Source organism: Plutella xylostella, chromosome 16 (genome assembly GCF_932276165.1).
Source record: "Plutella xylostella chromosome 16, ilPluXylo3.1, whole genome shotgun sequence".
NCBI classification, from domain to species: Eukaryota; Metazoa; Arthropoda; class Insecta; order Lepidoptera; family Plutellidae; genus Plutella; species Plutella xylostella.
In genome coordinates, this window is record NC_063996.1 from 2,298,762 (window position 1) to 2,324,717 (window position 25,956).

General features: G+C 42.8%; 3 protein-coding genes across 3 annotated transcripts; all 3 read right to left on the reverse strand.

Annotated features, from left to right (window-relative positions):
- Positions 1 to 550: 550 nt before the first annotated feature.
- On the reverse strand, positions 551 to 13,537 carry LOC105389044 (cytochrome P450 4g15). Its single transcript, XM_048626283.1, has 11 exons — positions 13,441 to 13,537; positions 7,159 to 7,325; positions 5,009 to 5,115; positions 4,363 to 4,453; positions 3,782 to 3,964; positions 3,407 to 3,482; positions 2,809 to 3,115; positions 2,578 to 2,646; positions 1,995 to 2,163; positions 1,346 to 1,525; positions 551 to 752 (listed from the first exon to the last, which is right to left on the reverse strand). Exons 2-11 carry the CDS (start codon positions 7,310 to 7,312, stop codon positions 586 to 588), a joined length of 1,503 nt encoding a protein of 500 aa, XP_048482240.1. The 5' UTR covers positions 7,313 to 7,325; positions 13,441 to 13,537; the 3' UTR covers positions 551 to 585.
- Positions 10,308 to 10,679, reverse strand: LOC125489716 (collagen alpha-1(I) chain-like). Its single transcript, XM_048626524.1, has one exon. The coding sequence runs from the start codon at positions 10,677 to 10,679 to the stop codon at positions 10,308 to 10,310; it is 372 nt and encodes a 123-aa protein (XP_048482481.1).
- A 1,276-nt stretch (positions 13,538 to 14,813) lies between the features above and the next one.
- LOC105380520 (cytochrome P450 4c3) lies at positions 14,814 to 24,999 on the reverse strand. Its single transcript, XM_048626284.1, has 11 exons — positions 24,716 to 24,999; positions 23,772 to 23,945; positions 21,205 to 21,311; positions 20,628 to 20,709; positions 19,752 to 19,937; positions 19,352 to 19,427; positions 18,731 to 19,013; positions 18,389 to 18,457; positions 17,966 to 18,140; positions 16,358 to 16,537; positions 14,814 to 15,954 (listed from the first exon to the last, which is right to left on the reverse strand). The coding sequence occupies exons 2-11, from the start codon at positions 23,941 to 23,943 to the stop codon at positions 15,770 to 15,772; spliced, it is 1,515 nt and encodes a 504-aa protein (XP_048482241.1). The 5' UTR covers positions 23,944 to 23,945; positions 24,716 to 24,999; the 3' UTR covers positions 14,814 to 15,769.
- Positions 25,000 to 25,956: the final 957 nt, after the last annotated feature.

Below are 25,956 nucleotides of genomic sequence, written 5' to 3' on the forward strand. Positions count from 1 at the left end.
AATATCTATGATAGTCATAAGTGTAATAACCATTTAATATGACTTCCGATCAAGATCAAGTGGACTTTTTAAATTTAGTATGTTGCTGTAAAAATGTGCTAATATCTCTGTAACGTGTGTAAATTTTTGTGGTAAGGCCCCTTTATATTTGCCGCGAATTTCGAGTCAAGTAGATAAATGGCCACTCTCGGACCGTGATGGCTACCGCTTCGGCAGTTAGTTGGGATCAAAGTACAAAGTCGAGCATTACGCAATAGTCTAAAATCCTTGTACCTACCGACGACACGGTGGCTCTGTTTATAAGTAGAACACATAAAAAACATGGCGAGTTTTTTTGATACATTAGTTGATCAAGATCATCTAGTGTGCTGTAGTGGAATAGTGCAGGAAATAGTAAGCAGGTATGTGGCTGGATGAGAAAGACCGAGGACAGAGTGTTATGGCACTCGTTGGGAGGAGTCCAGCAGTGGAGAATTTATAAGCAAAACATTCTTCATCAGGATGTCATCTAAGTAAATGTACCTCTCACGAAAATAAACAACACGACAAAATTACACCAATAATAATATATTTCTCCCCCTTATCTCATAAACATTTTCTTCTAGTCAGCGTGACGGGGAACCCCTTCAGCGGCACTGCGGAGATGGAGAAGTAGACCTGTAGGTCAGCGTAGGGCTCCGGAGACGAGAGGTGGAACTCGCGGAGAATGCGGACGCAGACTGTCTTCACCACTTTGATGGCGAAGTGGCGGCCTGGACGGGATATAAAGTGTTAATAAATTTGGCCATCTTCATTGCAGTAAAATGACTATGAAATTCGTAACTATATAGCCTTCAGAAGTAGGTACATTTGTAGGGGATTTAGATAAGCTTATATAAGTATAGACTGCTAGATTTAATAACTGAAAGGAAAATTGGCGGGACGCACATCACAGTGCCCTACTTCATGTTTAGTTTGCATCTACCAATGTGAATCCTAACTAATATTATAAATGCGAAAGTAACTGTGTCTGTCTGTCTGTCTGTCTGTAACTCTTTCACGCCAAAACTACTGAACGGATTTGAATGAAATTTGGTATACATACGGTCTAGACCCTGGGAAAGAACATAGGCTACTTTTTATCCCGGAATTCCCACGGGAAAACTTTTTAAGGCGAAGCGAAGCTCGCGGGAACAGCTAGTAGGTAATAAGTAGCAGTTTTCGACTAAACTACCTAAGCAGCGCGGCAGCGGTATGATAGGTTCGATTCTCGTTCAGTACGATGCAACTTAACCTGCCTTCCCGATCAATAACAGTCGAAAATAAAATTTAAACGTCTGATTTCTGACGATGGTGACATACTTACCCAAACAATCCATAGGCCCCATGCTGAACGGTATATAGCAGTACGGATGGCGGCCCTTGCTGTTCTCAGGCGTGAACCGCTCCGGGTCGAAGTCTTCAGGGTGTCTCCAGAAGCGAGGGTCACGGTGCAGGCTGTAGATCGGCACCACTAGGGAGCAGCCTGATGGGAGGGTCACTGAGCCTGGGACATTGAGGGAAATGTTGGACTTAGATGTTTGGAAAATTTTATTAAGGTTTTTAGAAGTTTCTTCTAGTAATTTATGCTAATTGTACTCTAATATGTATACATACGGCGGACTTTGGGCAGTCAGCTACTGACAATTAATCTGACTGGCTAATCTTCTCACCACGGTTTCAAAGTCTAGTTCAGGTGTTTTCACCGATACGCCAAGCCAGAAGATCGGTCGAGTCTATGCTATCTATGTTAATTTAATAGCAATCATTTGCAACTATGTGCTTTGCATGTTAAATTACAAACCCCGAGCCGACGCTTGTCTTCAGCTTGCAACACACGACAACTTGTCACAGGTCGCGATGCATTCTATGGAATCCATTTGGTAGCGAATCCATAAGTCGTCATCTGCTGCAAAAATGTCGACGGCCGTCAATTGACCCTTTGGCCCCTAAGGACCTAACCTTTTTATTCTCACCTAGTTCTATGTCCTCAGTGACAGTCCTCTGCAGAAGGACTCCGATGGGGAACAGCCGGATCACCTCCTTAAACACCAGCTCCAGGTACGCCATCCGCTTCAGGTCTTCGTCGTAGATATCTCTGTCCTGTTCCCCCATCACGCTCGTTATCTCTGCGTAGAGCTTTTCCTGAAAATAAGGTATGTGGTGCTATTAACTCAAGTACTGTGCTATCGTTGTGAAGTAGTTCGTTTAGTTTTAATGGAGTTGCGATGACAAATCCTAATCCTAACTAATATTATAAATGCGAATGTAATCTGTGTCTGTCTGTCTGTTACTCTTTACTGAACGGTTTTGAATGATATTTGGTATACAGATATAGTCTAGATCTAGACCCTGAGAAAGAACATAAGCTACTTTTTGGCGGGAACAGCTAGTAGAATATATATACGCAATATTGTCATGAGCTGCAGACGTCCCGTAGCTATATATAGTTATGTAGACAGATGGTAAGTAGGTGAGTGGCTGGATAGGGTCCATACATTACAGAACAGCAGATCCGATAACAAATTTATTATACTCGACTTTTCATTGAATACCTACTTGGCATTCAGGGTGCTGGGCCATCATCAGCAGCAGAAACGACGCAATTTTCGCCGTAGCTTCTTGACTCTGAAAATAACATATCGTTTTTAATAAAAGACACAAAAAATATAAGGTCATAACAGTCCAGCAGATAGATAGAATACTCTGTATATACATATAACAAATAATGAAGGTACAAAAGTGATCTCGGCCACCTTTGGGTGGATGGTAGTACTAATTAATACTTACTGAAGTGAACACCGTGAAAGTCTCATGGCACATCTCTTCCCAACTCAGTTCTTTCGACAGCAGAAACCTGTCGATCACACTCAGTTCAGTATTCGATGGCAGGTCATCTTCGGTTCCCATTAGCCTCTCTATCTTGTCTTTGCCGAGATCCCTTAGAGCCTGAGTACGAAGGTCGAGGATTGCTCCACAGAACTCCATCATTTTGGAGACGAAGGTCTTCTGGTCTCGGTAGTAGCTGGTGAGCCAGAATACTGGGTCTATTTGTAGCCACCACGTCGTCATTCGGAAGAACACTATGTCGTACATTCTGTGTGAGGAAAGTGGATTATTTTAGTGAGATTGAACATAGTTACTTATAGCACAGAACTAACTAATAGCAAGACGGATAGGCACAACACACAGCAAAGTTGCAGTGGTGCAATTTGCTGGGTGGAATTTGAAACTATTTGAATTTTAGGTATCTTAACAAGTTCGTAAAGAATATCATTCTAAAATTAAAGTTAAATTTACAATCTCCCTCCAATTTCATTGTTAAAATTCTATTGACAATATTATGTCGAAAGGTCATCTTTCGTGAAACGCTGTTTAACCTAGTTACCTTTGACTTTTCTCGATGAGGTAGTGAAAATGAGGCAGATTGCTAGTTTGTTCCTTGGTAAGTCCCATCAGTGTTTCTGAAATTACAATAAGAAAAATAATTATATACTTACTACATATAAATAAACAATACAATTGCATGCTTAGCCATATAATAACAATAAGTTCGTGACATACTCGTATGTCGTAAGTATATGGAACAGCAATGACAAGTGGGACTTATTCATTGCTCGTCGTGAATCCTAATCCTAACTAATATTATACATAAATGCGAAAGTAACTGTGTCTGTCTGTCTGTCTGTTACTCTTTCACGCCAAAACGGCAAGCCACATAGCTTGACAATGTAGGTACCTAACTAGTGTGTGTAATACATACGACAAGCGACATAGCTGGTGGCTCGCACCACCTCCTCATGCATGTTCAGGGTCTCTCCATCCCTCTCTCGCAGCCGGACCAGCATCTCTGCAGCCTCCTGGTTGAAGAACGCCTCGTAGCTGTCGATGGCCCGCTTGCTGTAGTTCGGAGTGGCTATCTTCCTGTGCTTGCGCCATACTGGACCTGGAAGCGAAAAGACAAGAAAAAGGTTTACCGTGAAAATAGTAGGTACTTATAAAAAATATATTATTATTATTAATTATGAAAGGATACAAAAGAACAAATGCCGATCCGTCTACAGCCTCTCTACAATTCAGCGATAGTAAATGGATGACGAGAGCTAAGGACAGAGTTTTGTAGCGCTTCTTGGACGAGACCTAAGTATTCTTAGAAGAGCCGGACATACCGTTGGAGGACGATAATGAGCTGATGATGATGATATTTAATTAATGTGTAGATTGCGCTAATGTTACAGAGATTGCTCCCATTTTGGATAGCTAACATTATATCCGGGCATATTCAAGGGCAATAAATGCTGCCCGGCTTTTTATAATTGACCTAATCAAGTCATTAAAACTTACCTGATCCACTCAAGATGCCCTTTCCGAGAACATCGGACATGTACTTGTACTGCTGGCCCTTCACACTTATCTTGTTGCCGTTCATCAGAGTCTGAAAATTATAGATAAAAATAGTCATCGTAAAGTATCACATATTTACACAGCTATTATGAGTGCTGTGTACTCGGGGCTTCCCAGTTGTTACTCTGAAGGATTGCATCAGAAATGAAGCTAAAGCTAAAGGTTACATAATAATGCTACAAAAATTATGTATAGAGTTGTGTTGTTGTGTTGTTTGGGTAGAGTTCCCGAGTGGAGCGGGGTCTTTATCCCACTGCAAACTTCAGACTGTTATATAGCCGTCAGTGTTCTCTAGTTAAGGTCTCGGTCTAGCAAACCGCAGAATTTACAGAACATAAATATATTTTTATAGGTGTTTAAAGGGTGGCGATTTTTGGATGACAAACACAAGAGAGAAACTAGGGTTTGTAACCGTAATGAAGAGAATATAGAATTTTCATAAATCGTGGAGCTCAACTTTGAAAAGTGAATACCTGAGTCACCCTCTTTCGGCTTACTATACACAACACCAGTATAGGGAACACGAAAGGTAATGAAATACTTAACTTGAGCAGGCTCATATTGGATGATGATGATGATGACTCACCCTCAAGTACCCAGGGTCGCTGACCACCACGTTCAGGTCTGGCCCCAGCCAGAACCGCATCACGTCCCCGTACTCCACCGACAGGTCCTGGATCACCTTCACCAGATCTGAAAATACAACATATTGCAGGTTGAAATAAGTTGATGGAATTCATACAGTTTAAGGAATTTTTAGGTCTATGCCTTTGTATTAAATTCATATATTTATTAGCACTCATGAGCTTTTAAATTCTTGCAAACCCATACTTGGCATACCGTATACCTAGCTTGTAGGACAGCGTTCCACACTACATTTGGCCTATTCATGGTATCCACTTGAGATCTCATCAACCCTCGGTAGGTATGATATTATGCCATTTCAGGAAAAAAGAGCTGCGGACATGATATCTCGTAATTTACAGGTAAACTATATTGTACATACAATGCTCAGTGCTTCCCGATTGCTTACGATCTCCCAAGGTGATTAATACCTAATAAGTACCTAAGTGTATACTTGCAGCACGTACTAAATACAGCATCTGACACAAATCTGACCTGGCGGCATAGCTAATCCAGCTTCCTATGTGATTAAACGAATTATAGCGCTTGAAATACCAACATGAGTATAATGCACTAGCGACTTTATTAATCACATTATAAAGTCTATTATGAATTAATTACCTGAATACATGTCTTGCACAAGGTGTAGTCTAGATTATAGTTTATAGTGACGCTTAACTTAGTCATCCAAAAAAGTTTAAAAGAAATGGTGGTGCTTTAAATTATGTGCCCAAAAACAGAGGTTTGAGAGAGTGTCCAGTGTACCTACTTATATCATTCTGTGGCAAAATACAGTAGCTATCGATCTTAGTTCATGTGGTTTCGTGGAGAGTTTCAGTTTTCAGAGTGTTGATCAGTTAGATCAATTACTACAACTAAGTACTTAACAGCAAAACAACGGGAAAACTGTAAGTTGTTCAGTAAAATATTGTATGTACTCATACTCGTGACTTTCGTCAGCGTCCGATTCGGCCAATGATAAATACGAGATATTTACAACATAAAATTATAAAATACTTATATGCTTTCTGTTGTGCTTCAATTTATTGTCGGAACGTTTGAACTTAAGTATAACTTATGAATGAATAATTTCTCCCCAGACAATGTCGACTTGTGAAAGCATCAATTACACTCGATTGCACTTTGCCATCATACCCAACCCTGTATTTACCTTTTCGTAAAACTAGGACTTCAAATCTCACTCTTATACCTCTCGAATTAAACACCGTGTCTCCTTTTAGCGTGTCCCTATTGTTGGTGCGTTTAATTGTGCCGTGTTGAGATTCCTTCACGTGTGCAATTTAGGCGGCATTATCTGCAGACTTATCTCGCTCCTTATTTGCATCGAGTCATTGTGATCAAATTCTTGAAACGATCGGGTTTGGGGTCTGGCTTCAGTGCCTGTTTAAACGGCGTTGTCGCCGCCGTGAGTGTTGCGTATAGAATCACCAAGATCGCTCTCTACAACTGTTCACGTTCGATACGCAAGAAGAAGTGATTTGTCAATAGGTAGTCCGTAACATAATACCTATATGGGCTTCCCTAGTTCCCTACCAGGGCAACACATAGTAAATATTACTGGCAGTATTGTCATAAGTGGGGAAGTGGTCTTATTAGCTCAGGAACTTTGGTGACAATGAAGAACTCATGGGAAGAACTTATGGAGCGACAAAAACGGAAAATACAGACCGTCTCGGAACCTTCGGCAAATGATGGTAAACGTCTCATTTGCCGAAGGTTCTGATACCAACTGTATTCACAGCGCCATAGCGGAAGAGTTCAGTGTCAGAAAATGAAGAGTACATCCGGATTGAACGTTATTAATCTATTTTTCAGCCACGTAAGTATTGCAAGAATCAATTAAAAAAATATAGTCCACGTTGTTCATGTTACAATAGCCAGATGAAAACTTGCGCTGTGCTTTTTCGATCTGGTGCCTTTTTACGCTAATGTGCATGACTTTTTGTGTGCCATCAGAACTGATATCTCATGGAGTTAAATTTAATTATAATAATATACATATAACTATATCGACCTAATACTTATGCTCAATGTGAGGACGACAGATGACACTACACACAATTTTATAAATCACATCTGATTAAAACTTACCTTCAGGCTTGCACATGAACTTCCACGCGTTGCCCAAGCCAGGCAGGGCGGCGGGGCCGGGCAGGGCGCCGCCCAGGGCCAGCAGACGGCGGTGCCGCACGCGCCAGCCCGCCCACCACAGCGCCAGGGATAGGGCCAGGAGTAGCCAGAGCATGGCTGGACGGGAGCTGCGGGAGGGAAATGGACTATAAAAGAATTATTGTTTCACTAGGTTCTTGAGTAAAGGTTAGAGGATTAGTGTATTTAAATTTTAAATGTAGTGAGGTATTTCTTTGAACTACCTAATCTGCCGTAAATGGTTAGCCAGTATACCTACATTATGTAATTTTATCAGTGAAGTTCCTGTTGCCAGTTTAATATAACAATACCAATTTATCCGACATTTGACCAGAAGAATTTGTGAATTATCAGAAGTCTAAGAAAATTAGTGGTTCGTATAGTCAGCCTTTACTAGATACTTATAATATGATAACTTGTGAGACCTCATCTCGTTTTATAGAAACCATTATTTTATCCGACACCCTGTACATGTATAACGCGCATCTGCAACATCAAAGGTCTGATCTGTCTCCAATGAACCAGATATGTCTCGGCTGTCCAGTCAAGTTATTTCTAAGTGCAGGCGATTAAATAGTTGAAATAATTAGAGGTCGCGTAGCCATTATGCGTTTCGCGGAAGTTTTACACGTGTATAATTGACCCAGCCATAATGTGCACGCGCCGTGGGCTGACCCTGTGTCTATCTGCTCTGTGGTCTAGTGGTTGAAGCTCTGGTTGGACAGCTGCAGGACCGGGGTTCGATACCTGGGTAGGCGACCATTATTTATTTTTACTATCAAAATTTCATAGCGGCGGCGATCTGGCCAACATCTTCTTTTAATTTAGTTTCATTAGAAGTTGAAGTTATTTATTTATTTATTTATTTATTTATGAGAAGAGTCCTATCGTGGGAGTGGTAGATAGGAAACACAAACTCAGGGTTACAAGTTCACTGTATTTAAGGTTCTACAGACACGGATTATGCAAGTGAGGTAGTCTTTTGCTTATATGCTAAACTAATGTCCGTTGAAGGCGCAAACGAGCGTGGTGTAGCCGGGAACGAGTTAGCCGCGACTCCCTGCGCGGGCTTCGCTGGCCGGTGGCGCGAGCGCGGGGTGCGCGCGGGTGAAGGGGAGGACGCGGGACGCGGTCTGCGCAGTAAAGCTGCGCAGTAAAACGGCGCGGCGGCGTGGGACGCTAACCGTTTTCGGCGCGCGATTTGTTTTCGCGGGAAAACGGTTAGCAGTCTTGTTACATCCTCCCCCTCTAGTCCGAACTAAGCGCCCTCGCGTTCGGAGTAGCAGACTGAGTAGTTCTGGTCCTCCCCCTAAACTGATCGTCGTCCTCGACGATGGCGGGGTGGTCTGCACAGGCGTACTTGAGTCTTGAGATGTCTCAGCAGCACAGAGAGCTGCGCCGCCGTCACGCAGGCGAACGCGTCGAGTGTAGCGGCGGAAGCGGCGGAAGTATCGCGCGCCGCGGGGCTGCGCGCCGCGTACTCGTTGGTCGCGTCGTGCGTGGCGGGCGCGTCGTGCGTGGCGGGTGAGGCAGCGGGAGCGCGCGCCGCGTGCTGGTACAAGGCACCGGGCGGGCCAGCCGAGCCTGGTGAGGCGGGGCGGCCGGGCGCCGCGTGCTGGTACAAGGCACCGGGCGGGCCAGCCGAGCCTGTTGAGGCGGGGCGGCCGGGCGCCGCGTGCTGGTACAAGGCACCGGGCGGGCCAGCCGAGCCTGGTGAGGCGGGGCGGCCGGGCTCCGCGTGCTGGTACAAGGCACCGGGCGGGCCAGCCGAGCCTGGTGTGGCGGGGCGGCCGGGCGCCGCGTGCTGGTACTAGGCACCGGGCGGGCCAGCCGAGCCTGGTGAGGCGGGGCGGCCGGACGCCGCGTGCTGGTACAAGGCACCGGGCGGGCCAGCCGAGCCTGTTGAGGCGGGGCGGCCGGGCGCCGCGTGCTGGTACAAGGCACCGGGCGGGCCAGCCGAGCCTGGTGAGGCGGGGCGGCCGGGCGCCGCGTGCTGGTACAAGGCACCGGGCGGGCCAGCCGAGCCTGGTGTGGCGGGGCGGCCGGGCGCCGCGTGCTGGTACTAGGCACCGGGCGGGCCAGCCGAGCCTGGTGAGGCGGGGCGGCCGGACGCCGCGTGCTGGTACAAGGCACCGGGCGGGCCAGCCGAGCCTGGTGAGGCGGGGCGGCCGGGCGCCGCGTGCTGGTACAAGGCACCGGGCGGTCCAGCCGAGCCTGACGAGGCGGGGCGGCCGGGCTCCGTGTGCTCCCAGAAGGCACCGGGCGGGCCAGCTCTGCCTGACGAGGCGGGCGGCCGGGCTCCGTGTGCTCCCAGAAGGCACCGGGCGGGCCAGCTCTGCCTGACGAGGTGGGCGGCCGGGCTCCGTGTGCTGGTAGGGGAGGCGGCGGGAGCGCGCGCCGCGGGCACGCTGGGCGCGCCGGGGCGGGTCATCACCATCCTCTCCATAAAGACACGGTTGGTCTTGGCGGCCTTGGCGACGGTGTCCAGCAGCACGCAGGCGAACGCGTCGAGTGTAGCGGGGAGGCTGCGCGCCGCGTACTCGTATAGCGCGTCGTGCGTGGCGGGCGCGTCGTGCGTGGCAGGGGAGGCGGCGGGAGCGCGCGCCGCGGGCACACTGGGCGCGCCGGGGCGGGTCATCACCGTCCTCTCCATAAAGACGCGGTTGGTTTTGGCGGCCTTGGCGACGGTGTCCAGCAGCACGCAGGCGAACGCGTCGAGTGTAGCGGGGAGGCTGCGCGCCGCGTACTCGTATAGCGCGTCGTGCGTGGCGGGCGCGTCGTGCGTGGCAGGGGAGGCGGCGGGAGCGCGCGCCGCGGGCACGCTGGGCGCGCCGGGGCGGGTCATCACCGTCCTCTCCATAAAGACGCGGTTGGTCTTGGCGGCCTTGGCGACGGTGTCCAGCAGCACGCAGGCGAACGCGTCGAGTGTAGCGGGGGGGCTGCGCGCCGCGTACTCGTATAGCGCGTCGTGCGTGGTGGGCGCATCAGGCGCGGCGGGGGAGGCGGCGGGAGCGCGCGCCGCGGGCACGCTGGGCGCGCCGGGGCGGGTCGTCACCTTCCTCTCGCCGGTGCAGCTGCGGTCGTCATCGTCGTCAAGGCCGCGCGCCGAGTGTCCTCGGTCCTCGGAAGACGCGCCGGGCTTTGCGGGGGGGCCGCACCGCAGGGGGCCCGCGCGCCGCGTGCTGCTCGTGCGCGTAGGGCGCGCAGGGCGAGGCGGGGCGGCTGCGCTCCGCGTGCTCATAGGACGCGTAGGGCGGGCCAGCCGGGCCAGGCGAGGCGGGGCGACCGCGCGCTGCGTCCTCGTAGGACGCGCCGGGCGTGGCGGGGCGGCCGGGCACCGCAGGGGGCCCGCACGCCGCGTGCTCCTCTTGCGCGTAGGGCGCGCCGGGCGCGGCATGGAGGCCGCTCGCCGCGGGAGGGCCACGCGCCGCATGCTCGGCGGGCGCGCCGCCGCCTGGGGGCATTACCGTGGTCTCGCCGGCGGTGCCGCTGCTTTCGTCTTCCTCGAGGTCACGACGCTTCGCTCTTCCCTTTTCGGCAGCATATTTTTTCTTCGCACACACTTACATTCACGCGTCTCCGCGAGTTGGGCGCCACTATGAGAAGAGTCCTATCGTGGGAGTGGTAGATAGGAAACACAAACTCAGGGTTACAAGTTCACTGTATTTAAGGTTCTACAGACACGGATTATGCAAGTGAGGTAGTCTTTTGCTTATATGCTAAACTAATGTCCGTTGAAGGCGCAAACGAGCGTGGTGTAGCCGGGAACGAGTTAGCCGCGACTCCCTGCGCGGGCTTCGCTGGCCGGTGGCGCGAGCGCGGGGTGCGCGCGGGTGAAGGGGAGGACGCGGGACGCGGTCTGCGCAGTAAAGCTGCGCAGTAAAAGTAAAACGGCGCGGCGGCGTGGGACGCTAACCGTTTTCGGCGCGCGATTTGTTTTCGCGGGAAAACGGTTAGCAGTCTTGTTACACTAGGCTGCATCGTAAGAAGGGTTATGTTTTGAAAGAGTGTGTAGGTAGGTACATTATAAGTTGATTTGAAAAATGTAAAAAAAAATTGGGTCTACTTATGCTCGTATTAAATTTATATTTCTCCTTTATTACATACAAGTTTGAATGTATCGTTAGCAAAAAATATATTTATACAAACTTAATATAACGTCGTTCGTTAATATCGTCGTCGACGTTAAATATACGTCACTTTAATTAAACTACGTCACTTAAAAAATGTATAAAAATAATGGTATTCTAACTAATTATAGTAATTAGTGTCGATTACTGAGCAGTATGTCCGTTTCAGATGAATCTTTGAAACTAGACGCAGACGTAACCAGAAATTGTGGGATTTCCGCAAACCTAGGTTTACTTTTTCAGTCAATTATCATGATTGTGACAATACAAGACACGTTAATTAGTGGACACTACAAGCATTATTTGTCATCATGAAATTTACCAACACGGTGTATTATAATTATTATAAGGTACTTAACTGATTCTACCTTTTCCTATTAAGTATAGAGATACTCTTCTCTTTAAAATGAATTGGTTTGTTATAACAAAAAAATTAAGTAAGTACTTCATGGACATAGGCCTCTCCCAACTGTCCACACCAGACTTCCCCAACAGATATCGGTTCCTCTTGTTTATCTTCTTCATAGTTTGTGTATGAAAACTACGAGTCACTAGAGCGCGTCCAGGGTTTCACATATACAGGGTGTTGCAAAAAGGGTATACGTATGTAGCATGTGCAGCATGTTATATCTAAGCCCGAATATAAAATCTGAATTTAAAAAATTCGTGAAAAAAAAACATAGAAATATGTTGGTCACGTGACCTTTTACTATAAAGATTTATTTTTTCGCGAATTTTGAAATTTTGATTTTAGATTCGGGCTTAGATATAACATGCTGCACATGCTGGTTTCGGCTTAGTATACCCTTTTTCAACACCCTGTAGAATAAATGTTCAAGCGTCTCATAACAGCGCATCATACCAACTAAAGCGCATATTAACAACTAAATACAATAATTTTTGATCAAATTCAAAATATTGGGTTCATTTGGTGTCAACATTTTGTAAGTGAAACTTTTTCATTGCCTATGAGTGTATATTTTTATTACTTATCAGTGAGGATCAGTGCCATAAACTTGAACCAGCCATGTCTAAGGTTTCCTGTGATGTGACCAGCCATACAAATCATGGCATTAACCTTGCCTAAACACTGTTTTAAGTACTCAGCTATACTAAAAATACTGCGTAAACGAAACATGTCTATTTCAGGGTGATATTATAAGTGCCTGCCACAGGTAGTATCGTTTTAGTAAGTACAATTTTGTTTTTTATATGAAAAAAGCCAATTTGATCACTTTTATTAACCGCCAAGGGGCCAAGGGTCTGTTTTTCGCCTTTCCGGTTTTTTAATAAGCCCTAAAATTGTTCATTAGTCCACATCAACACTCTATCCTCGGCCTTCCTCATCCAGAAACAACCGGTCAAGGTCGTCAGGCCAGGGGGCGTTCCACCGGCGGGCAACGGTCGACGGTTCTTCGGCAAATATGCCGTCTCACTGCCGCTTCAGCGAATAAGTATAACTGTTAATAAACAGTATTTTATATTTTATTAATAATAAACAATATTTTTTGTATTCAGAAAAATACAAATAATAATGTTAAAAAAATTCAAGCGTTTTTTGACTAGATAATGAATGCCCATTACATTAGAATTAAACGGGTGCACTAAACTTGTAAGTTCTAATTATTTACGTCGAAAATACAACTTACTATCTTATGTTTGTATGTTTTTGTTATGAATATATTAAGATTAACTTCAGTTGCTGACGGTATAGTTTTACTTTTACAATTTTATATATTTATTATTATGGTGTTACTTATGTTAAATGTTTTAATTTCACCGTAACTATCAGAATATTTTTTTAATTGCATTCCAGTATAACAACTTAATAACACAGTTGGTTGTTCCTAATAAATTCCTCTACACTTAATAAATTCTAAATAAATACGTAGGTAAGTAACAGGATTTCCAACGATTTAGTAAAAAAAGCCGGTGAAAAATTAACAAGAAAGAATTAAAACTCAATTTTCCCTTTCACATGCAACATCACCATAATTTAAGCAACTCTAACGTGATACCTACTTTATTTTTATAAACTACTTTTTTTGCATTAATGTAAAGAATAATATTGTATATTAAGACTGTATTTACTTACCTCTACACTCTTTAAGCTACCGCACACAATAACACTCTAACTCAAGCTTCGACTCACACTAAGAAAAGGATAACAGCTAATAAACTATATACTTACTTAGTAATATACTAGCATAGTCACTTATATGTACAATGTACATGGCTTGTCCACTCGAGAAGAGGTCAGAGTGTAGTTTACGTGCGTTGTTTGGTGACTAGCCTATTCTTTTTCCCCAAAACGATTCATCCGACTTGATAAGAATCCTAATTTGGATTAGGGTACCTATAGTACAAAACAAAAAAAATGTTGCCATAATCTCCACGCGTGCTACGTGAATTGGACATATCATTCAATACAAATAATTAACATCCAAGACCTGACAACAAAGTCTGCCCCAGGCTAAGTTCGAATCCCGGCCTTCGGCACAAAAGTCAGAGTTATCCAATGCGCCATCTGATCTTCTTTGAATATGGAAAAGCATCACTTCAGTATGTGTATTGAAAGAGCATAGTTTCGCAAAAATCGTATGTTTTACTTTCGTTTAGGGCGGAATTTACACTTAGTCAACCTGTTTATTGTCATTGGTATTCTGAAGTCTACGATGTATTTTTAAAGGATCATGACCGATGCATCAATGCACCCGTATCTTACCTACCTCCCTTGTACAGAACGACACACGTTGTGGAACGACAGCTACAATTTATTATAGGGTCACTTAACTAGGTACATAGGTTAGCAATGAAAACGTCCCACTGACAAAATATTGACAAAAACGAGCCCAATTCTATCAAACATTTAATTTAAATTTTGAAAAAAAAAAAACGTTTTTACATGATAAAATGTACTCTTCAATATTGTATTGCTAGTTTTTTTTTCCGTTTAGGAGTAATTAGGTGCTATGTCACTGGAACTGTTTCATTGCTCGAGAGGTTTATGTCGTAATTTTATTACAGACCTAAGTACTCTTGTTTTTTGTGTTTAGTCAAAACAAAAGACAACTTTTCAAGACCGAGTGGAAGTTTTATTTAGGGTGACTTTTCACCAGATGTGTAGGTACTAAGTATGCAGTTATGCTGCCATGATGTGAAAGAAATCCGTTCCGACCAGTGATATGTAAAGCTAAGCGTCCACTTATCGGTATCGTGTATCGCATCAAACCGATTGCCATAAAAGAAACGGCACTTGTGTGAATTTCTAAATACTAAGAACACTGAATGCGATGCGTCCGTTGCGCACGGTAACGAAAGATGGACGCTGGATGGATATGATTGATACATACCACACGCTACCATAGCAACATGGCATAGCACATAACTGGTCAACAAGGGTGCTGCCCTTAAGACGTAATATTTTTTTGTAGGGTGTTAAAATAATACCAAAATAAAACACAATTATTTCTTATTTATATACATTTATGTACTATTCAGATTTATGTACTTATTTCAGTATTTTTTATTGACTAACTAATTGTTAGTAGGAAATATTTGCTAATTTTAAAGGTAAGTCACAAGATTGAGATTGTTAATTACAATATTAGCACAATTACCCATAATCCGTAAATTTTCCTATCTGATCGGTATTTCAGCGGTATCTATATCAATCGCTAGGCGATAAGTCCGCCTTTGTATATATGTACTTATATTGTTTTTCTTGTAACTTCTTCTTTAAACTGTGTAATTAGTGTATACAATAAAGTGTTTAAATAAATAAATATATCAGAGGTATAATGAATGTAATGTAGACTGTGGTATACATAATAGGAATATGACCAAAATACTTATATGTATAAGTACCTACGAAAAACACAATCATTTACTTATAATTGTTTTTCATTACATACAAAAACAAATTGATTAAGTTATTTTGTTACAGAATTTAGACTTATCAAAAATGTTCAGCTTGCATTAGTAGTAGCAGTACTAATTTACTTATTCATAAATTAAGTCAATCTCGTGCATACTATGTACGTTCTCGTATACTTATTATTTATATAAATACTGCGACTCTATCATAATTTACTAAATTATAAATACAAATTGAGCGTTAACTCTTAACTATAGTACCTATCTATCATAGGCATGCCATCAACTTCCCTCTCTCTGTATCTCCAATGGCTAAGCCCCAGTTTCACCTTACTCTGTTAGATCGTAAGAAGGGATTACTTATTGACTTTTGACATATTATTATCAGTCAAGAATTTAATATGGAGATGACGTATAATCGATGAAATAACAATGTAACAGGGGTGTTAATTATATAATAACAGAGTATGGTGAAACTAGGCATTCATCTGCTCTTCATGGGTTGCCAAAACTAAGCATTGACACATCTTGACCTTGGGTTGCCAAAACTAAGCATTCACTCGTCCGCTGGCCACAGTCCTCGGGCGGACCCTCAGTCGGTAACCCTGCGCGAACCTCACGGAGATGGCCACGTGCAGCTCGAGAGACTCCAGGGACCCTGAGGCCTCGAACACCAGTCGCCGCAGCAGGCGCACCACTAGCGTCTTGATCATCGCTGTGGCGTATACTCGACCTGGTAATGAAGAGATTAGGTTGGATAACAATTAAATGTGAGAGTGGTTAAAAACTTTATTAATTTTTACAAAACTTTTACAGAAAAATTATAAGAGCCAAAAAAGTGACTACTGCCATAAACGTAACGTAACGTGGCGTGGTGACGTAACGATTACCGTAATTTATTTTGAGTGTTGTCTATTTTTCATCATTTTAGGTAAATGGTTTATACCATAAAATTTAACTTAAGCGTTTCCAGCTTCATCGTCAGTTTTGAAATAATGAAGCCTAAACTCGTCGGTGTCTGAAAGTTACGCTGAGCAATGTCTCCGACCATTCTCTCGGGGACACATTAACTAATAGGCGTTTCTATAAAAGATAAATAAATGTTAGATCAACTTATATAAGTCACAACAACCAACCCAAACAATCCATAGGTCCCAGACTGAACGGAACAAACGCGTTAGGATCCCGTCCCTTGCAGTTCTCAGGCAGGAAGCGCTCCGGCATGACCCGGTCCGGATAAGCCCAGTGCGCCGGGTCACGGTGCAGCTGGTGGATCGGGATCACCAGGGAGGTGCCCACTGGGAGAGTCAGCTTGCCTGGGGAAGATGAAAGATGGAAGGATAAGATGATAACTGCGGGTTCCGCTCATCTCGCATAATCTTTATTGACCAAAACTCATTTCGCATAACTCGTATGGTCTAAACTTTTTTGGCCGAACCATCACTTTGCCAAGACTTATGTGGCATAAGGCTCGTTTCGTCTAAAACTCTTTAGGCACAATCTTTAAACACCTAAGTTTCGTTTGCTCAAATTTATGTTCGTCTATACCTAATAATCTTGTTTCTCCTAATGTTATCTTAATAAATAATATATTAAGTATGTAGTAAATGTACAAATTGTGGTATTTTTCTCGTACATCCCGAAAATCACGATGTTGTATGATCAAAAAATCGAAAGTTAACGGCCAATATAATTATTACAAACCCCATGAGATTGAAACCTAAAAATAGGTGCGACGACGAGCAAAGCGAGGAGGAGCGTGTTAGGTGCACATGTTCATCAAAACCAAAGCGGAGCGTTTTACAAACAGCGGAAACAATACAAGGCACCAGTTTGCGCTATGTAGGGAGACGCTCCGTCAAAGTTAAAGCCAAACGAATATTATTACTTTGTATAAACCTATGCCATAGCATTATTAGGCTATTCAAGATTTGGCCATACCATTATTAGGCTAAACAATGTTATGCGAAATAACTTTTTACTAAACGAGATTTATTCCATACGATTTTCGGCGTAACGAGACTTTGACCAAACGTTACTATGCAATACGAGATTAGGCAAATAAATCTTATGCCAAAAAAGGTAGAACCGATAACTGCATTTGTCTTAGGTATAAGTAGGACCGATCGACACGATAGTAGTTTGTCTCTTGAGCAAGATTTTAAAGAAGTGCGAGTAGAAATTATAGCAAAGTGGTGAAGGTTAATCCAATCAGATTACTTGTCAGATGCTGACTGCCCAGGGTGCGCTGGTCAGCACCAACAGATCACGAGTCACCCGAGAAAAAATATTTAAGGCACAGTCTTTTAATTTGCCGATTCAATTTAATGCAACAGAATCTCTTATTACTATCTTCTTGAAAATAAGTCTTTTTATGTAGCGCTAAAATTCCCAGTTCCTCCCAAACTCACCATCATTAATAGTGACCTCCTCCTCCACAGTCCTCTGTATGAGGGCGGCGATGGACAGGTACCGCAGCACCTCGCGGTACACCATGTCCAGGTGGGGGAGCCTCTTCACGTCTTCTCCAGACACTTCACCGTCGCACTCGACAGACCCTATCAGCCACTCTATCTTAATTTGCCGACGCTTTTTCTGTCTTCCTGACAATATGCCTTTTCCAAAACTTTCCCTAACTTTCCCAGTTCCTTGCAGATACACCATCATTACTTTGTATCCTCCTGACACTATCTCCTGCCTTTTACAAAAGTTTCTCTAAAATATCCAGTTCCTTGCAAACTCACCATCATCAATAGTGACCTCTTCCTCCACGGTCCTCTGTATGAGGGCTGCGATGGAAAGGTACCGCAGCACCTCGCGGTACACCATGTCCAGGTACTGAAGCCTCTTCACATCTTCCTCAGACACCTCGCCGTCGAGCGGGCCGAGGGTCTCCACGATCTCGTTGTAGACTTTCTCCTGAAACGGAGTCAGGATGTTGTGAATTAGGAAACAATTGCTCAACAGAAATCTTCAACATTTTCGTGAATGATGCAAGCAGGATAACTGGGGTGCGAGTGATTCTGGCTTATTTGCAGAAGTACCGATGACGGCTTATACTTTTCTACTCAAATAAGATGCATCAGCTCTACATTATATTAAGTACGACTATATTTGTTGTTGAAAGTAGTCATTTTTATGTAAGTACCTAAATATAAATTATTTACCTGCCAATTAGGTAGATGTGCTAAAACTAATAATACTCCAGACGCGATCTTCGCTCCTGCTTCTTGACTCTGAAAGTTAAGGAAATGACAAATTAGAATCATACATTAAGACCCTTGTATCATCATACCCTAAGTCTGTCTGTCTGTTACTCTTTCACGCCAAAACTACTGAACGGATTTGAATGAAATTTGGTATACATACGGTCTAGACCCTGAGAAAGAACATAGGCTACTTTTTATCCCGGAATTCCCTCGGGAAAACTTTTTAAGGCGAAGCGAAGCGCGTGGGAACAGCTAGTACATACATAAGTATATATGTAGGTATGCTATTATGATACTCACAGTAGTAAACAGAGAGAAGGTCTCGCATTTAATCTCTTGTTCCGTGAGTTCTCCACTCAAGATATACCGGTCCACTATGCCGATAGCCGCCGTGTCCGTTTCTTCCAAACTCGTCACGTTTTCTTCCTTCAGAGCTTTTCTCCTCTTAGCAACAATATCTGAAGACAAATCATCCACGATCTTGACGTAGTATTGCTCCTTGGCTTTAGCTCCCACCAAATAGTAAATCATTGGGATCTGGTAAAACCATCGCGTCATCTTTTGGAAAATCAGCGTGTACATACTGAAACAGAAAAGTAAAAGGTTGTTTGTATTTGAATTTAAGAAGTTAAATAATTATGCAGAACATTCACCGAGACCTTAGACAATAGACATATCCCTGACCTAGGTATAACATAATTAAGTATCTATGTAAAAATACACTCTTGGAACCACCTTGGAATATAAGTCAATGGCTTGGAACCTTTGAGCAAAATGTAGAGCAAGATGTTGAGAATACATAATCGTATGGTTTATGTGTATAAAAGTAATAGGCCACCCATACCATTACAGGTAATATGATAAATATGGTCATAAGGATGAGTAATTATGAATATGAAAGAGTAATAGCTAGTAACTTACTTCGGTGTTTCCTTTACGACTTCAGCGAGCCTGTGCACGGATTGTGCATCTTTCTTCGACAGCCCCATCAGGGTTCCTGAAACGTCCAAAATAAAGGAATTTCAACTATTGCTTATATCGGAATTAATATAGGTACAAATATTTTGGGAGGTTACTCATCATCATGAACTTTTAGTACCTACTTCTCTCCTCCATCTCCTCTCATGGCTCAGCCAACCATCAAACAACGGTTGTAAGAGTTTATTCCAAAAGCGGTTCTTACTGCTCTACTATAAAATTTGCTCAACAAATTTGTTTTTACGAAAATAAGAAGTTACCTAGGTCTTAAGCACAACTAGCGAATGCTAAAGCAATCAACACATACTTCGCGCTACACCTCACATAAAACTTCTAAACTCACGGCAAACCATCTGCGTAGTGGTATCCACCACATCCTCGTACACATTGAAGGTCTTCCCCGGGTCCTTGGTGGCGAGCAGACGCGCCAAGTGCCCCGCCTCCTCGTTGAACACAGCCTGGAAGTGCTGGACGGAGCGCTTGTTGTAGGACGGGGTGGCCAGCTTGCGGTGGAGGCGCCAGGTTGGGCCTGGGGAGGTGGGGTTCGACTTGGTTAGGTTATATATAACTCTGCCAAATAGAGTAGGTGTACTTCTTCTTCGTCTTCTTTGAATCGGTGACATGGATTTTTGAACGTGGAGAAAGAATTGGTCAGTCTGATTAGCATCAGTAGCTGACTGTCCGGGGAGAGCTGGACGTTTCGTGCATTACTACTAATAATAAGAAACAGGTGAAAAGAACTTAAAAAAATATTTTAATCGAGGGGGCTCGTTTCGTGCATTACTACTAGGTAATACCTAATACCATATCATATAGAGTTCTCAGCAATTTTTACAATAGTAAGGATGAAAATTCCAGATTTTGTACCATGACACAATCCGTCCGTTAATCACGTGAGGCTCAAAGTACGGAAAACCTCACGAAACATCACGAGGGGGAGGGGGGGGGTCTTGTTAGACATCACGTGTATTAATTTAACAGCGCTAGGTATTTCTGAACCGAAATTTTAAACGACGCAAAAATTTGAACGATTTGTAGTATGAACTTGATTGACTCTCCCGCCGTTGCCAAGCAACGACTCCCCGCGCGCCGCGAAAGACCGCGGCGCAATTTTCGTTATATTTTATATTCAGTTATTTCCAGTAAAAATAGCTTTAACATAGACTTCAAAAAAATACACGTGATCCATGTTTCTGACACTGGTTACTCAGGTACTTACCTCCCGTTAGTATTCCTTCTCCGATGAAGGGCACCAGAAACTCGTAGCTGGGCCCTTTCTTATTTACCTTCTGCAGCAGCATCTGAAATATGAGAAATATTAAATTTAGTTTTCTACAGCGTCTCATTTTCGTTATAAGGTTTTCTTCCGTTGCGTGACTTTTTATTCTAAAAACTGTTCTATTCGAGAAGACGTGCTAAATCGAGTAGGTGGGTACCTATATAATAGAGTATATAGACATATTAATAAGGCTTAATGTTGCCTAGGCCACATTTTGTACCCTCGGGGAAATCCTTACTACCCTGATTTTAAAACAAAATTTCGACTCAGCGTGCGAGCGGCGGCGTGTGTGTTTGTAGTGAACACGCGTGAAGGCTTCAAGATTTATGGTAGACAACCGCATCATCCGCTGCTGGTTCCCAAATACATATCACGTAGCTAAGGACCTACCCACATAAGTAATGCAAAACTGCGCATTGGCGCGGGCGGTGGCGCCTATCGAACATATGACGTCACGCCCTCTTTTATAGAAACCCTGCGATGGGAGGGAGTCAGTTTTGTTTTTACCCGTACTCACCCGGATGTCGGCGGGGTCTTGCACAACCACCTGCAGCTCCGGGCCCAGCCACACCCGGCTGTAGCGCCCGTGCTCCCGGACCAACGAGCTGATCACTCCGAGGATGTCTGGAAGAGAAGAAAGGTTTTAAAAAATATTATCTCATTAGATAAGTATATTCGTGTAAACAAGCTTTTCTGCTTATAAGGAGCTTTGTAATAAAAAAAAATGCCGTGGGAATTAAGGGGTAAAAGTACATAATTATAAATAACCGTCCTATGAAAATCACTCTATCTAAATATTGAAAAACCTCATCAAAATCCGTCGTGCAGTTTTTAAGATCTAAGCGTAGGCATACATAGGATACGTCATTCATACAGACGCGAAAAGCAAGTACTTAAATTTTCTTTACACCACTTATATGTAACGATTTATATAATCTGCCACTGCTGGATATAACCAAGGTTAAGTTAAACCTCAACCTGTGTACGGTAGTGGGTCCACATCCCGATAATCCCACGCTCCACGTTTAACATAGTTAACCAGAGATAATTATTAACGTAAGTCTTCTAGAGTAGCTAGAGCTAACGCCTTAGGGGCCGTCCATTAATCACGTGAGGTCGTTTTTCTCATTTTTTGACCCCCCCTCCCCCCTGGTGATATTTGGTGAGATTTGGGATCAACCCCCCCTCCCCCCCCTGGATCACGTGTATTTTTTTGGAAGTCTATGTAAAGGCAATTTTGAACTAGAAAAAATATATGTCATACTAAAAATCGTTAAAATTTTTGCGCCGTCCAAAATATCGGTTCAGAAATACCTAATTTTTGACAAAAAATTAATACACGTGATGTATAACGAGAACCCCCCCTCCCCCCTCGTGATGTTTCGTGAGGTTTTCAGTAACCCCTCCCCCCCCCTTTGAGCCTCACGTGATTAATGGACGGCCCCTTAATCAACGATAGGTATTTTAATACGAACTATGGATTGTCAGTGCGAAAATGAGGACAGCTTTTGCTTTGCTAGTTTGTGACACGACTTAATTATTGTTCATATTACTTATATCGTTAATCTAAGGCCTTAGTAACTAGTTCCTTTTCCTTACACATAGCAAACACGATTTACACGATAAAAGAGGTGGCGATGCTTATTGTTCTACGACCTCACATGTTAACTTACTTGATGTTCGTGTTAAGTACCTACCTAGGAACTCTTTTATGATAATTTTAAACCTGTACGGTGAAGATCAGTCGTCACTCATCGTGGAAATTTAAAACAAGAGAAAAAAAAACCACAGATAAATCTTATGATACAGACTGCCAGAAACTAGATTGTTTGTTCAAATTTTTGTCCTACATTCTACATTCCATACATGGAAAAAAATACAGTTCACTATCAACCGAAACCTGGTCTGTTTTTGGTAGCTATACTATGTAGCTTAGTACATAAAGATATTCCCATCATTTTTACAGTACATTGCTCATTTTATTCAAAGGGATTGATTTATTTATTTGGTTATGAATGTTACCGAGATAGATCACTGAAAACTTTAAACCTATTATACATTTTAGGTATATAACATATTTCCCATTTATTTTCTCATTAGCTCATATTGAAGTTAGTACCTTTACTAGATATAAATATGCACTAGGTATTTACCTAACAATGTCTACTAGTAATAAACCAGTCAATCAAGTTAGTTACATTACAACACCGGTGTTGTTATTACGAGGTATGACGAAGTACCTAGATGTTACTTATGTCACATTCTAACCTGGCTACCCATAGTACAGGGTATCCTAGTTTGGGAGCCAGGACACAATGTGTGTATACTTTATAACAATAAAGATATTTTCATTTCATTTTTCATTTTTCATTCATATTTACCCCCTACCATATAAAATTTAACTGAGGAGGTATTTTAAGAAAATTGTAACTAACCTACGCAAACTGTTACGATTGTAGGCATAATTATAATTCATTAGGATCAGTATAATATACATACAATGACACAGGTAAGGTATCTTTAGCCTTAGTGCCGGCATATTATAATCGTAACTACGATGCTAATTGTATCATAAAACAAATTACACGTATTTCCCAGACTGGGATAGTGTTTTGTCAATCGGAAATAATGAAAATGCTCTGAGACTGTTACAGGAAATATTATTGTGAGTCATTTATCAATCATCACATCATTCATCTACCGGACCGTAAAAAATACGTCAGAACCGGTCTTTTTTACAAAATAGCTAGATGTACCGAACTACAACTGAAATTTCTGATTGTCCGCATTCATTATAGAAATGCGCGTATACTATAACTACGTAATAATATCTTACTCTTTAAAACCTATCGTACATAAACGCTACATACACGCGTTTTCAGCAGCTTCATGCTTCAAACGGCGTATGTAGCCAATATGCCCTTCTATTTACATTACACACGATAATGATCCCTAACATCCCCACAAAAACGGCGATACGAAAAGCGGGTGACTACCCTTCAGGGTTTACAGTCGTGAGAATAATAAGTATGTATTTACATCCCCACAAATCAATACCAACCAAATAACCAAACCAGTACCAACCTTCAGGCCTCCTCATGAACATGAGCGCATTCCCTATGACAGGCCACGCCCTGGGCCCCGGCAGCCGCGCCGCTAGCTGGAGCATGCGCCGATGTGACCAGCGCCAGTGCAGCCAGTAGCCGAGGATCCCGGCTGTGACCGCAGCCAGGACGGCGGATGACCAGCTCAGCATTGCTGGGGGGAGGAAGTAATGTAGGTCCTTACTATCATCATCATAACGTCCCATCAAATCCCCACTGCTGGGGCACGGGTCTCCTTCCAATGAAGGAAGGGTTTTAGACCTAATCCACGCGCTGGCATAGTAGGAGATAGTGGACTATATGCATTCAATAACCTAACCTAACCAACTTTAAAAAACCTCGGAATTTAACCGACTATCAGTCGCATAACTTTTGAACGGCTAAGATTTTGATGAAAAATGGCTAAGAAAGTAAGAACACTCGGGGTAACATTACCAATCACCTTAAAAAACAATACTAACGCGCTACGCTAAACACACACAGATACACGGACAAGTTAAACGTCCGTATCGGGTACAAAATTAGTACATTAATGACTTTAATAATGGTAATAAATAAGACGTTTTCCAAATTTTGGATAAACTTTCCCGCGGCGATATACTGAAAAAGTACTGGATTCGAAGTTCGAACCCCTTCTCGTTTTGTCGCAAGTGAAAAGTTTACAGTTGCTATTTATAATACAAGTTACAGTTACTTGTTGGATATTATACCTAACTACTTTAACATTTCAAAAGTTTATAGAAAAGTTTCAAAAGAAAATAAAAGTTTATTCCCCGCTATTCTTGAAAATAATGTAGAGACATCCTGAGACTGTCTGTAACAGAAAGCCGTAGTCGGTCCCGTATATTATTTTCTTCAGAATGTTTTTCTTTAGAAAAGAGATTTCGTTGTCAATGGAGTACTTCTAAATGGTGATACACTTACTTTTTAGTACGAAACTGCTAAAATTTTATAGAAATCACTAATCCTGCACGAAAACTGAACTGAAATCCCAAGTTATTCGTCGAAACTATTCCAAACTATTAACTTGATTCACGGGGCACGTAAAGTTTACTTAAAAAAAGGTTTTTCCGCGATGGCGTTTTGCCTAATGCACTTATAAAAGTATAATGTTGTATTTTATATGGACGACATAACTTGTTCTACGGAGAGTCGTGTGTACGTCAATGCAAGGTTAAGACACGACTTTATTTAACAATAAGTATTCTATGCGGAGTCTGAAATTGACCCTTATTTCGTCATTTATGTAGTTAACCCGCCATTCTGCCACAGTTTGTGCGTGTCTAGATCATTATGGTGATGTGGTATGGTCGGCCACATGGGACGCCACGTGTTTACAAGCACATTTTACTTGTTTATACAAATACTTTAAAATAGTTCTCTTACTCTCTACCTCTATGTAGTCTCATGAAACCATAATTATCTCTTTCAAAACGAAAACTAAGTATATACTTTAACTGATCTTGTTTCTCAAGTGAAAAGATTTACTTCTTGCTGTTTCTGTTACTTTTCAGCAAACATTTCATTACCTACTAAAAATTTCAGGAGCAAAAAATGTAAGTGTCAGTTTTTTATACTTTTGTGCAGCCTAATATACATCCTTCTTAGATAGTTAGATACAATGTTCTCGCTTGATAAACATAAAACATAATAATATGATGGTCCTAAAAATATCCGGTTTCGTACCTTGGTGAGTGATAAAGGTGGTCTCCACATTTGTATCATTTTCTTCGTAGCGTAGCCACGCAGATGCTACATGGTTTCACGATCGCAAATATTCAGTCAAATACGACAACTAAGCTGAACGTGCTGAAAAACTAGACCACGGTCTGTTCATGTACCTAAGTATAATGAAGAAGAAAGAATGAAACTAGCCCGTACCACCCCGTACTTGATTCTCCTCCACTCCACCTATGACAACTGAACACCTACGATCAATTGAAAAAGTACTTAATACCTACTCTGTAGCCACCTTCACCTAAATAAGTAAATATACTTAGGTAGGTACTTACCTAAATAATTATTTTGCTTTATATGTAGATACGTAATGTCCTTTAGGATCGCAAGACCCATGAACTTCTGTTAGATAGGTTGGTGTATAGACTTTGATTTCAAACGTCAATAGTGAAGAAATTACTACTATAATTGACCTCAAAGGTATGCAA